Raw genomic sequence first — 12,818 nt, 5'->3', positions numbered from 1 at the left:
GAAGGGGTTAATTTATACTTTTCGACCGGACGGCGAAGCCCGGACTTGTTCTCTCAATCCCGAAAATGGTCATTGGCGCTCGCTGCTCCGCGGTGAAGTCTCTCGCCGGGGCTAAGATACAACTTCCGCCTCTGGTGAAGATCTTCTCGACTGGACCGGCCACCGGAGTCCGGAAACCACCCTCCCAGTTGCGATCCTTGAGACGCGACCCCCATTAGTCTCCCACCCTCCCCCTCCCCGTGCCCCACGGTTTTAAATGTTTCAGTCGGAGCTTTTGTTTCGGAGCCTTTTGTTCCAGCTTTCTCGTCCACTCCCCTGAAGACCCTGTCTCTGGACGGTGACTGAGAAGTGGATAAATTTGTCATTAAAATTATGAAAAAAAGTTAGCCGCCTCAGACCCAGAGATTTCAGCATTATTATGGGGCTTGTCAAGTCATAACAGCTGATACTAATAACTCTAGGTTCGATGAATATATTTCTGTTTTCATTTCTGCTCTACACTGTCGACTTGTGGTGGTCATAAATAATGATCCAATTATTTCCTAGTGAATTTCAATGATGTTATTTGATTCAATAGGGCTCCCGTCTTGAGTCAATTTTAACTTTTCGCATTTTTACTTTCCAAGTCGTCAAAAATTGCAACAAAATCAACCTCATTGTAGCAGCGTAAAATAGAACATTAGAGCTCGCCTTTGAGTTACAAATGGTGTCAATGCAGCGCTCTAGTGGCTCAAATTAGAACTTGTAATGGAAAGTCGTCTTGCCACTGGGTCTATAGCACTGCTAAAATAAGTGACAGGATGTTTTGCCATGGGGACTTAATTTGATCGAAACAAAGCCAAAATAGCATTTCAGATCACGTTCACTATCTTGGATTTTTGAATTTTGAAAATGTGAGGTGAAATTCAAGTTTCTCGTCAAAGAAAGTCACCTGGTACAAAGTTCCACAAAATAAAATCAAACAGGAGTAATTGTAGGATCAGATGGACTCTACACAAGGGTAAACGACACCCGTCAATTTACATACTTTCAAGCGCCTTCATTTCCGTCTGATACTGTGCAATACCTCTATGGCGGAATAGTTGCTCAGAGCGCCTTCAACAGTATCGCTTACTTGATGACAGAAAATCACGATTACTGCCCAAATTACATTCTAGTGTGTGTGCAGTTACACATTCTGTCATCATTGAAGGTTCATACCTCAATTTGCGAGGTTGCAAGTTTTCCACTTCTTATTTTATAAGGGCAAACCAAAATGAAAAATTGAACACACTAGTTAATAAAGAAAAGAAAAATATGAAAACACTGAATTTGTGGAATTCCACAAGTCTATTGGGACCCATGAAGAGAATAAGGAAAGTTAATTTTTTGCTGATTCATTCCAGCCTTTTGAAAGCCTCAAACTTCCAAGTTCGAGACCTTGATGGTTGATCTTTCAAAGTTGAAGTGCTTGAGAAAACTAAAGCACTTACTTTCGTCAGGAATGAAAATCGATCGCTATATTTACCGTCCGTACTTTAAAGTATTTCGCGGCTGAACACAACGATAAAAATCCCACCCCGCCGTCTCGAAATATCCAGTCAAAAATAACTCAAATATTTTAAGTAACGCAGATTCGCGGAGCGTAAAAACTTCCGAGTTAAAGGTCCGCTAAGAGGGAGGAAAACTTTCATATTTCTTTCACGCAAACCGCGTGGGAGAAAAAAGTCGCCGGCAAAAAAAAAGGAGAAAAAAAGAGAGGAGTTCGAAGCTCGACGACCGGTCTTGGTCCGAAAATTCTGAAGCTGTCTTTCAAGTTTGCGAAGAGCGTCCAGCCACGGTCCGCGTCATACGCGCCCTGTTGCCGAATTTCCTTTAAAATTCCGGATCCCGGAGGGTTCGAGGTGTGGTCGGGGGGCTTTCCGGCATCGCCGCGGCCAAGTTTTCCAATCAAAACGGTATTAAAACCTGTTTATGCAAGGAAAGGGTCGAGCCACAGTCACCCGGGAGAAACTTACAAAGGCACGAAAAATGAGATAAATAAATGAAAGTATACAGGAAACGAGTCGGAAACGGAAAGAGGAGAAACAAATGGGAAAAGTTTCCTAGCGTTAAAAAAGAGTCGAATCTATGACCGGGTGGCCGTGGCGGGGGGGGGGGGGGATCTCTTTCACGGAGTACTACTTTGACTCTCCCAATCATTTTCTGATTAAGCCTCTTACCGGGTTGCCACCTTGATTTTTAAACGAAATCCTTGGCACTTGGTCATCGTGAAAGGGAAGCATGTGATGGTGGTCAGTTTAACTCAGCGCCCATATTGTGAATCGGATCGATTGTTGAATCGTTATCGAATGATCCTTCTCGATAAATCCCTATCTTAGCAATGCTTTTTATCGATCATGGTCATTCGATATCGATTGTTGAATCGTTATCGAATGATCCTGATCGATAATACCCTATCTTAGAAATGCTTTTCATCGATCATGGTCATTCGATATCGATTTCACAATCGAGCAGCAGGTGGGAGGTAGAATACCATTCCCTAATATACGGGGAGAGTATGGACATGCCAGGATATGGAGCTTTTAGAGGCCAAAAAGGCAGCCAACATTCGCTAACAAGAAAAATATTAGAAAAATGCCGCTTCCGATTTTAGATTTGAATATCGAAGCAAAGTGTGCAAGAATGTTTGAAAATGCGCGTTCTTCCACAAAAAGAGTCGATTTAAGCAAAATTAGGTCGAATACGTGCTGTGCAAGCAATGAGTCATAACAATTCTGATAATAAATCATTCTGGACAATTCGAGTTCATAGGTTGGCTGCCCTTTCGGGCCTTGAGAGCTCTAACTACCAAATCTAACTACCAAAATTACTGACATGTCCGTAATCTCAAATGTTGTGGCATGAAATGCGATGTATCGATTGTTATGCTTTTTGAACCTATGGTAAAGAATCGATTATTAAGCTGCGAACACCCTGTTTATCGATCCTTTTTCCATAGCTTTAAATGACATAACAATCGATAAATCACATCAATGCACGCCACGCCACTAGTACTCTTCTTATATAGTGACAGGTTTTCTCGGATTTCAAAATTCAATGACTTTTCCATGATTTTTCACGGGTTTTGAACACAATTCCTCGACTTTTCCGTAACTTTTCAATGTTTAATTTGGGCGTGATTTTACATAAAAATGCTTCTCACCAAACTATTGGCGCGAAGTCTGGCGCTAGTTTGAGTTATCCCTCAAACCTCCCCTAATCATAATTTACACCAAATGAGACTACCCAGGGAAAAGAGCCGTTTACAGAACGACTATAAATACGATTCTGAACGATTTTCCTGATCCGACTCTTCACCTCTTTAGAGGATTTTTTTTGGGCGGATTGAGCTGCGTTTCTGAGAAATTTAATATCACGAAAATCTCTCCTATCAGGACGATAAAAATAGGTTCTCATATGGAATTCTCGGAGCTCGAGCACCCCCGCACGCATGAACGAGGCCAGTAACGAGACGGGAATGATCGATTATCGATATCTCCCTATTTAAAATTATGGTAAAAGATCGAATATTAAGATGCTCATTGCAAACATCCTACTTATCGATCCTTTTCCATAGGTTTAAATGGCAGATCAATCGATACATCGCAAAGTCCGCCACGTCACCGAACGAGGCCAAACGTGGGCTCGGAAAACGGAGCACGGGAAAACTCGATCCGCGCAAATCCGGGAAATCTGCGTGGTTTTCGTGCACCTGCCGGATGGACGTGAAAAATCAACACTTCTTCGATCGAACCGAACGTAAACATACACTGTTAAAAAAAAGCGACCATCGCAAAGTTTGATCTTCCAATTTTCTCCCTCTATCCCTCCCTCAACCACTCCCCCCATCGCCGAAAAGCGACCCGACAAGCAAAGCGGTTTCGGCACTCTCACCGCCTTGTTACGGATTTTATTAAGTTTTTAGAGAACCGAAAATGTTGCGACACGACTTCGGAAGCTACGGAGGGCGGGGGTGGGGGGAGAGGAAGTTGAGGGGGTTCGGGTCGGGACGAAGCTATTTTGTTCTCTGTTGTAAATCCGAGTGCATTTTCTCGGGAGCGCGGGAGCGATCAAAGCGAAGCGCGCGGAACTCTTTTGAAATGTTATTTTTAGCTGTCAACGCTCCACCGCGCCACACCGGTGCTGGGCTGAGGAAAAACCCCGTAAGAGCCTTTAGGGGTTGCCAAATTTCCTTCGATAAAATATAACTTTTCCGGTAAACTTGTGTAAATTTCCTCTCCAACTTTTCTTAGAATTTCACTCGCAATCTAATCTACAAAACCTGTAAACGTCACGGGAAAACATCCATAAATTTTCTAAGAAATAAATGTTTTATCAAAAGGGAACTTTGGCAACTTCGGGTTGTGCGTACGGCGTTTCTCCTCGGCTCAGGAGGGTGGTGCATCCACCAATGCATCGGGAATGACTGGCGGGGGCGGGGGCCGGAGTCGGGGGAGGGGGTACAAATCTCCGGATAAATCAAGTTTTCCGGAAAACTGATTGGAAAATACCTCGAGTCCATTCGCGTGCTGATAAAGGATGTTAACTGCTCATTTAAATTCTATTGATCAAAGAGCTCGCGAAGAGGTGGGGTTTTCGCCACATCCCCCCCTCCCTCCCCTCCCCGCCCGCCTTTTTTTGCACTCTCTTTCGAGCGGGGATCTTATTTTTTCGTCGGCGGCGAAGCTCAGATCGGATTCGATTCGATTCGATGGAGAGGGACCGATTCGCATTAACCTGATTCCGAGAAGTGACGCTTTTGAGCTGGAAATTACATCGCGTCTTGCGCCGCTCACTTGTAAATGGAATTGTACTCCTGAAACCATGACCGAAGCTTTCATTGATGCACTCATTTTGACGCGGTTCTAAGTCTTTATTTAAAGGCTTTAAACTTGGAATTTTTTCATTACTTACTCTGGAAACTGAGGTTCGGTCGTATATTTAAAAAAAACTTTCGATTTAACTTTCGATTCGTGGAGCAGGCTTCCAATTCGTAGAGCCAAACTTCCAATTCGTTAAACCAAACTTTCGATGTGTACTAGTTTTTTTAAAATTGACCGCGTTTATCAGAAAGGAACCAAGCCACATCAGCCATTGTAAAATTTAAGCGGGGAATTCAATTTTTTACAAGAGAACGTTTCTGCGGATTTCTTTGAAATATTTGAGGAATTCGCTTCATACGATGCAGGAAATTCACTGAAACGTGTAAAAAAAAAATCAGCACAAACATTTTCATGTAAAGAATCAAATTGCCAAATTAAATTTATCAATAGCTGATGTGGGATAAGGCTTGGTTCCTTTCTGCTTAACGTGGACCGAGGCTTAGTGTTGCGCCTTGATCGAACTATTCGATCTGTCAAATTTAACTTCCGATTAGTAGAACAAGTTTTCAATTCGTAGAGCCAAACTTCCAGTTTGTTAAACCAAACTTTCGATTTGTCCTCGTTTTTTAAAATTTTTGCTGAGTCTGAGTGACACCTCATTGGCAGCACGGAGCAAAGCAGCGCGAGTTCACGCCTCGCACCATCGCGCCTTCAATTTTGCGGACGCAGCACGGACATTCATCAAGTACGAATAGTTGTATCTCTGCGCCGTCATCATGCGCGCGTCTTTTTCCTTGTTCTATTTTCATCTTATGCTGGTACCGTTTGAGTCCGATTTTGAGTGTTTCGGCATTGAGATTACATTTTCTTCGTACGGTCACATTAGTTGAAAATTAATTAAAATTTCAGGAACACTTTATCAAAATTGGACAGAATTACACAATAAATTTCTGTGTGCAGACCTCAGTATTATTTTTTGAAAAAACAGACAATTTTGATATTCCTAATTAGTGCCACATACATGTCCATAACACATGATTTTATCTGATAAAAGATACTTACAGTTCATTTTCTCTGTGCCGTTGTACCAGTGGACAGCGGCGATTGGTTTGCCACCTCCCGACTCACAAATCAGCGTTAGCTGATCGTCTTCGCTTAGGGGGCCGATCAGGGTGGAATTTTGCAGCTCGTGACCATCCCCTCGCGTTATCCGGATGTATTCAGGTTTTACTGTAACACACACAAAAAAATTTTTTAATAAGCCTCGAATTACATGATTTGTGAAAATTCTAGGTATGAGGTAAATTCATAATATTACGGTTTCCGATGAATCAGGCATTGCCTAGAAGAAAATTTTGTCTCCCACTGATATCCTTTATTCACCCTTTTTAAACTTGGCCTGAAATGGCAGCCCTACGCTGCTGTTCTAAGGAAGAAGTTCGTATGTGCCTTCAGACATTGCGGAATCTCCTTTGACGGGACTCGAATCTTCGGGAAAATTTGCAAAAAAAATTTCCTCCGACTTTTTTCTGAAATAGATTTGAAGCGCCTGAAATTTCCAAGGAAAAGTAATGTGACTTTCTTCAAAAATAAATATTTTCTGAAGAGAAGTTTGGCAATTCTTTAATGTTCATGCGGTGTTAATTTCATGGTCCGTACATACTTAAAGTTATTTTTAAAGATTAGGTTTAGCAATGCCGTGCTCGAGGCAAATGATTAATAAAGCAAATCAAAATTAATTATACTACACAGTGCTCCAATTAATTTTTCTCCTTCCTATTTTGATTAAATTACCAACCGATTTTTATAGAAAATAGTTCAAATCCATGCCTGACCCTCTACACAAAGCTGGCAGCTGATCCATTCATCAAAGCCCGAACTCTCAAATAATAATCGGATCCGAACCCCGAATTCAATCTCCTATCGATGGTAATTTTCCCTCCTCTGACAGCTCATCGTCTTCATTCATCAACATTAATTATGAAGTGGTTGCGCTCGCGCCTGGAGCTAATAAACCGTATCAAAACCGCGTTCGAAAAGAAATCGCTTCAACGGCCAGCCAGTAGTAAGTACACCCCACCCCGAGCCACGAGCACCACGTATCCTTATCCACCCCCGAGCTCAAACCGAGACGAACTTACTGCTGTCTTGCGTATTGACTCAGCTTCGGTCTTTTTTTCTCGCCGTAAACTTTTCACCCAACTTTTTTGTTTCAACGCGCGAAGTTCGCCATCAATTTCCCCCACCCCCCCCCCCCACCCCGGCCAATATCGGCGGATTGAGGTTATTTGTTGCAGTACGGTCTTCGCTCGCTCCCGGGAAGGAACTTGAATCGATCCGTTTTAAAACCGAAAAAGTCCGTTTCTCTCGTGAGACCTGAGATCCGCAAGCGTGCCTTTATCCTAGGGTTCGTGTTATAACGCTCATATTGGGTTTTAACATTTCACTGATTCACTTAAAGACAATGAGGAAAAATGGAGAGGATGTGGAGTGCGAGTACGGACTCCGGAGAGGAGACGGATGAATACTCTCGTAGTACGGAAAAATGCCGTATGAGCTTTCAGACGTTGCCAAACTCCCTTTGAGAAATCACGAATTTTCGGGAAATTTTGTGAATATTATCCTTCCGATTTTTCAGAGAATTTTATTCGTAGTTCCGTCTAAAAAATCTGAAAATCTCAAGGGAAAAGATGCATAACTAACCTCAGAAATAAACGTTTTATAGGAGGGAATTCGGCAACTCTGGAATTTTCATACGGCGTTTTTCCTTAGCACGGATGAATAGAAGAGGGGATTAATGATTGATGAAGAGGCGTAACGGCGCGGAGAGTTTTCTCGCTTAACCCCCCTCCCCCCTTCGGGGGGTTGTATGAGGGGGGGGGGGTTGATACTGATAGGACAGGTGAATGGAACACCGGGCACCGGGTCAACTGCGCTGGTGGAAAAAATGTTAGATGGAGGTCGGAGTGAAAGCACTCGCCTCGGTGGCGTGGCGTGCTTTGCGATATCTCGATTGATCTGTCATTCAAACTTATGGAAAAGGCTCGAAAAATAGGGTGTTCACAGTGATCGCTTGAATAATCGATTCTATACAATGGCTTCAAATGGAGAAATATCGATGGTCGATCATTCACGCCTCGCGACTGTCGCCTATCTAAAGTAGCAGTCATTCCACTCTGCGAATGTTTGCATAGTCCGATTTAATTAACGGTGGTATCGGGTGATTGGTCCGCCTGTAGATGCCCGCACTTTTGACGAGATTCATTCTCAGTAAGTCGAGTGGATCAGTTGTGCTGGTTACTGAATTGTGTTTTGGCGATTTCAGATTATAGATTAGTAAAAAAAAAGACATCTGTTCAAACACCAAGTTTCCACGTCCCGTAGGAAATACAAAAAAACAGAGGAGGAAAAGAAACATATTTTGGGTAAATGCAAATTTCGAAGGAAAAATACATTCCTGAAAAACTCCAATCTCTGAATTCCTGAAGGTCCAGATTATGAGCCTCATTTCAGTCAAAATCTTGGAAATTTTGGCGAGAAAGAGGAAAAAGTTGTGAGATGGAGGGAAACTTTCCTTGGAGGACAAGGCTTAATGAAATCTTGAAAAACGCCGGTAAATTTATTAGAAATGCCGGAAATTCTCCTGTCGTCCCCAAATGACACATCTTTAGTCAATTATCAGGTTTACTTAGGGATGATATCTTCTTTGATGTTGGGAGCTTGGTGGTTTAATCAATCTTTTTTTTCTTCCTCTATATTCGGGCTGATTGTAAAATTCCAGCTTCGAACTCAGTTCTACTGAAGCGACTGGCTCATTGCGTAACCACTAGCCAGACTGCAAAGACACTAAAATAGTAGCAAGTAAGCAAAACTGCAGAAGGAGCGCCCTACTCTCTGTTTAAAAGCGCCTTCAACCTTCGTTTCGCCGACCGGATGTGTTTTACGACTTGAACCCGTGTGACATCGCTTACATGGAAGCAGGATTCCTGTTGAGAGTTGCCTACACGGAGTTGCCATGTGATAAAATCATGCTCCCCTCTCCAGTTCCTCGTTTCCCGAGCAAAAAGCGTCACTTCATTTCAGAGTTGCAAAATTAACCCGAGCATTAAGTGTTTACAGGAACATGACGTGAAATGTCTGTCCAAAATTCTGCCGATTTTTGTTCCTCTGCGGAAGATAACTCGGTATGGAAATTTTCGACGAATTTATGGAAATAAAATAAAATTTGCTGAAGAAAATTTTGCGACGTTGAAGTGTAGTTACGGTCTTTCGTGTGGGTAACGTCCATCAGGTATTCTGGATTTATCAGGACATACGTCGATTGGAGAGTCGATAAGAGGTCATGTATCGATCAGAGCACTGTACTTGTGTCGATCAGAGTACATGTGTCGATCGGAGTTCATGTGTCGATCGCAGTTCATGTGTCGATCGGAATGACATAATTCGATAAGAGTTAAAAGGGCCTATGTTTTCTTAGATACTGCCCTCTTTCTTAGCAAGGCAGTAAACTAGCACCTACACAAACACGATTCTTCTTTTATCCGTTTAGAACCTGGATTGAACGATATGTTGTTTTTCAAAATTTCCTTTTTAGAGATACATTCGATTTGCTCAGAAACGTCTATTTGATCGTGTAACAAGAGGCTAAGGGTCGGTAACTGAAGGAGAGCAGGCTGCTGAGACTGCCGCGGCGCCATGCGTAAAAAGCAGAAACCTCGTATTTGAGCGTAATAAACTCCACTCAGCTTGCGGCAGACGTCTGGGGGATTATGCGAGCTCGTTGTTGCCAGATAGTGCAAAAAATTAGCACTTCCCCTACTCAGCTCTATAGTAAATATCAACATTCCATTGCATAATCTGGCAAACTTGTGCGAGCTCCGCTTCACTTTTTACGCTTACACATACTCCTACCCCCCTCCCCCGGGCCCCCGACCGACTCTCCCTTTAATTACAATACGGGATTTGTTTTCCCATGATTATATAAAGCCTTTTCGAGGGCATCACTTGAAATATAAAACTATGCGTTTGAGCTGCGGAGCGAAAATGAATGGAGGCAGCACGGAGTATGCTCAATAATAATTAAAAACTTGTACGAAAAGTTAAGAGGATGAATAAAAAAATTATGAAAAAAATAGGGAACTTTTTCTCTAGAAAATTTGCTGGACTACGTATCCCTCCTTCTGCCGCCGCTAGGGAGCGTTGCCGAGTTGAGAGGCGTTTTTCATGAGGAAGAAACAAGAGTGGTTTGCATTTACTTTTAAAAGAGAAAAGATGATAGTAGTTGACAGAGAAGGAGAAGGAAAATTAACTTGGGAGATAAGAATATGTAATTGAAAGTAGGCATGGTTCATAAAATTCTACATGATACACATTTCATCGAAACCTGACACAATTTTTGAAAGACTGTGAAAATTTTGGAGGAATTGATCACTCTACTTTCCTTCAATACTTAATAGATTCAGACAATGCTGAAACATTTAGCACTCCGTGGGCCGTATTTATACTCGTTCCTAAAACAACGTCTTTCCTTGGGAGGTTCAGCAAAAGTGGAAACTTTTACGTCTGGCGATGATACATCTTATGCTCAGCAGTAACATTCATCGCATGCTTAAGGCTGGTTTCACTCAAATGTGATGGAGGAGCAGTGATAATTGTTCACAGAGACTCATATCTATCGCGCCTTCAACATTGCGCGATACTCTACGCCTCACCGCAAAGTTAGTTTAGTTGCTTAACCCAACTGAACCTATAGGTAACTCAGATTAACTCTCCGTTGTACTCAGAACGTATTGAGCGGTAAACTGTTCTAGGGGTCGTATCCATTGACGTTCCTTGTGCAGTTCCATATGTATATATTTTATTTTTTGTAGACGCAAATCATTGCTATTCCTTGCAAGGATCTACTTTCAAAATTATTTTGTTGAACATTTATTCACAATATATTAAAATTGTCCTTTATATGGTGTTTTTTTAAGGGTCTTAAACCTCTTTTAATCACGATATAAACCATATGGGGTCTCTTAAAGAAAGCACCTGCTTATGAAATGGCCGTAAATAAGGCCCTTAAGCTCATTTTCGGTTTTGCGTGTTCGTCTGGTCTTGCAACCGTGTATGAAATTCACATGTGAGGACTCGTGTGTAAAAAGGACGGATACTCCATCTAAAGTACACCGCACGCCGGTTATTTTTGCGGGCAAGGATACATATCGTTAATTAAATTATCCTTGGAACCGAGTGGGCCTCGTGGAGCATCTAGCCTGAACCCCATTCTCTCGAGAGAGTGCAACATGAATAAATTAATTTAAAATATCGTCGACGAAATTGCAGAGCAACCGTCGCGTTGTAAGTTGATACTTGCACTTCGGGTCTATTTACACAGAAAAAGTTTGCTGAATTCATTATGTTTCTACAGGAGTTTTTCAGAAATATATTATACAACATATGACTCAAAGTTGCATCAAAAATTGATTCTTCGAGAAGGAATAAATTTGAGCAGCAAAAAATAAAAAAATAAAAAAAGAAGAAGAAGGAAAAAAGAGGATGATAGAGAGAAAAAGAAACTGGAATTGAACCACGTTTTGCAATTAGGAACTAAAATTTCTGGCTTATCCGTAAAAACACTTTCCTGACGTAGTTTCAAATTAGACTTTCATGTTGATATTTAACTATGATACATAATTCTTCATCAAATATGACAACTCATAAAACGAGCGTTAATTTTCTAATCATATTCTCGTGTGTTATGAACCAAGTTTATAAACCATAGCTCTGCCTTATTAGTTGGTGGTACGCAAGATTATCCATGATAATCAATGTGAAATTGGACAGCATTTTGCAATAGAAATCTAGAATTTTTATCAGTTTTTAAATGTAGACAGGCGTTTCATGGTTGAGCCAGAGGGAGCCCCCGGCCCCCCTTCATTTTAAAAAGTAGCCCAATCGGACTGAGTTTAACAGAAAGGAACCAGATCACATTGTCGAGAAAATTGCGTTGTGGGGAGATTTTAAGTTCATTAAATAGTTAAATTTTCCTGTGAAAAAACCAAAGCCCACGAACAATTTGTGATATCCTAAATAAGAAACGCAACACGTATCATTTCCACTGAATATCACAGGGGACAAAACCTCAAGCCTCTTTTTCCCATTTCTAATTAAATAAGCCCTGGCCCCTCTCCGTTTAATTCGGTTAAATCCTACCCAAGTTTAGTTAAAACACTGAACTCGACCAAACAATGACTCCATCCCTTAGACAGCCTCATCATATCCCATCAAAGAAGCAGGATCTCCAAAATCGTCTTGTTGCAGTTCTCTATCCGCCCGGATTGATAATTCCAAGTTGCTCATCCTTTTGAATAACTATTTCCAAGCCCCCCTCTCCTCGTCACAACCGCGAGCTCATTGGCGACCCCAGGAACTGCTAACAATAACAGCGAACACGAAATGAGCATGTCCCTCCACCCTTTCCGAGGTGCTCGAGGGGCAAGGCTTACGAGAGAGCCACTCCGTCTCACGGTTGCCTGAACCCTGCAAAAATTCGCCTGAATCCCATTGTTTTCACAGGGTCGGGCGGCGATCCTTCACCAACGTCGAATTGGCGAACGCTAAAACCAACTATATCCATTGCCTAGTATGCGTCACAGCCCATGAGAACGCTCATATTTCAGGGCTCGTGAGTTAATAGACTTGAGAGGTTTTAAACACGGGGTGATTCAGTTGTTTTCCTCGGCTCAAATCGGATGAGTCGTCTATAAGTTTAATTGGGGGGCCGAGGCCTATTGTCTCAGCCGTACCCGCGAGGGGGAGGGGGAGGGAGGAGGGCTCTGGATTCTTTTTTGCCCTCCAATTAAAGCGAAAATCCGCTCCGACCCGCCTCGGCGATTTTTTTCTCGCTTACCCCTTGTTCCACCAGTATTTACACTCCTCCACCGCGAGAGAGCGCTGTTGTCGGATTCGCGCTCGCCGCGCGGGTGGCTG

At 42.3% G+C, this 12,818-nt stretch overlaps 1 protein-coding gene across 14 annotated transcripts in view; it reads right to left on the bottom strand.

Annotated features, from left to right (window-relative positions):
• nrm (neuromusculin) overlaps positions 1-12,818 on the bottom strand; it is a 627,637-nt gene that overhangs the window by 94,913 nt on the left and 519,906 nt on the right. For all 14 annotated transcript variants that reach the window (XR_002009458.2, XR_002009460.2, XR_002009463.2 and 11 more), the window contains exon 4: positions 5,907-6,074. Coding sequence is in view for 9 of the 14 variants with exons in the window: in XM_019051885.2 (XP_018907430.2) it covers positions 5,907-6,074 (168 nt within the window). In the remaining 5 variants the exon portion in view is untranslated. The remainder of the gene's footprint in view (positions 1-5,906; positions 6,075-12,818) is intronic.

This window comes from Bemisia tabaci, chromosome 5, assembly GCF_918797505.1.
Source record: "Bemisia tabaci chromosome 5, PGI_BMITA_v3".
Taxonomy (NCBI): domain Eukaryota; kingdom Metazoa; phylum Arthropoda; class Insecta; order Hemiptera; family Aleyrodidae; genus Bemisia; species Bemisia tabaci.
This window is presented reverse-complemented; position numbering and strand designations above follow the sequence as displayed.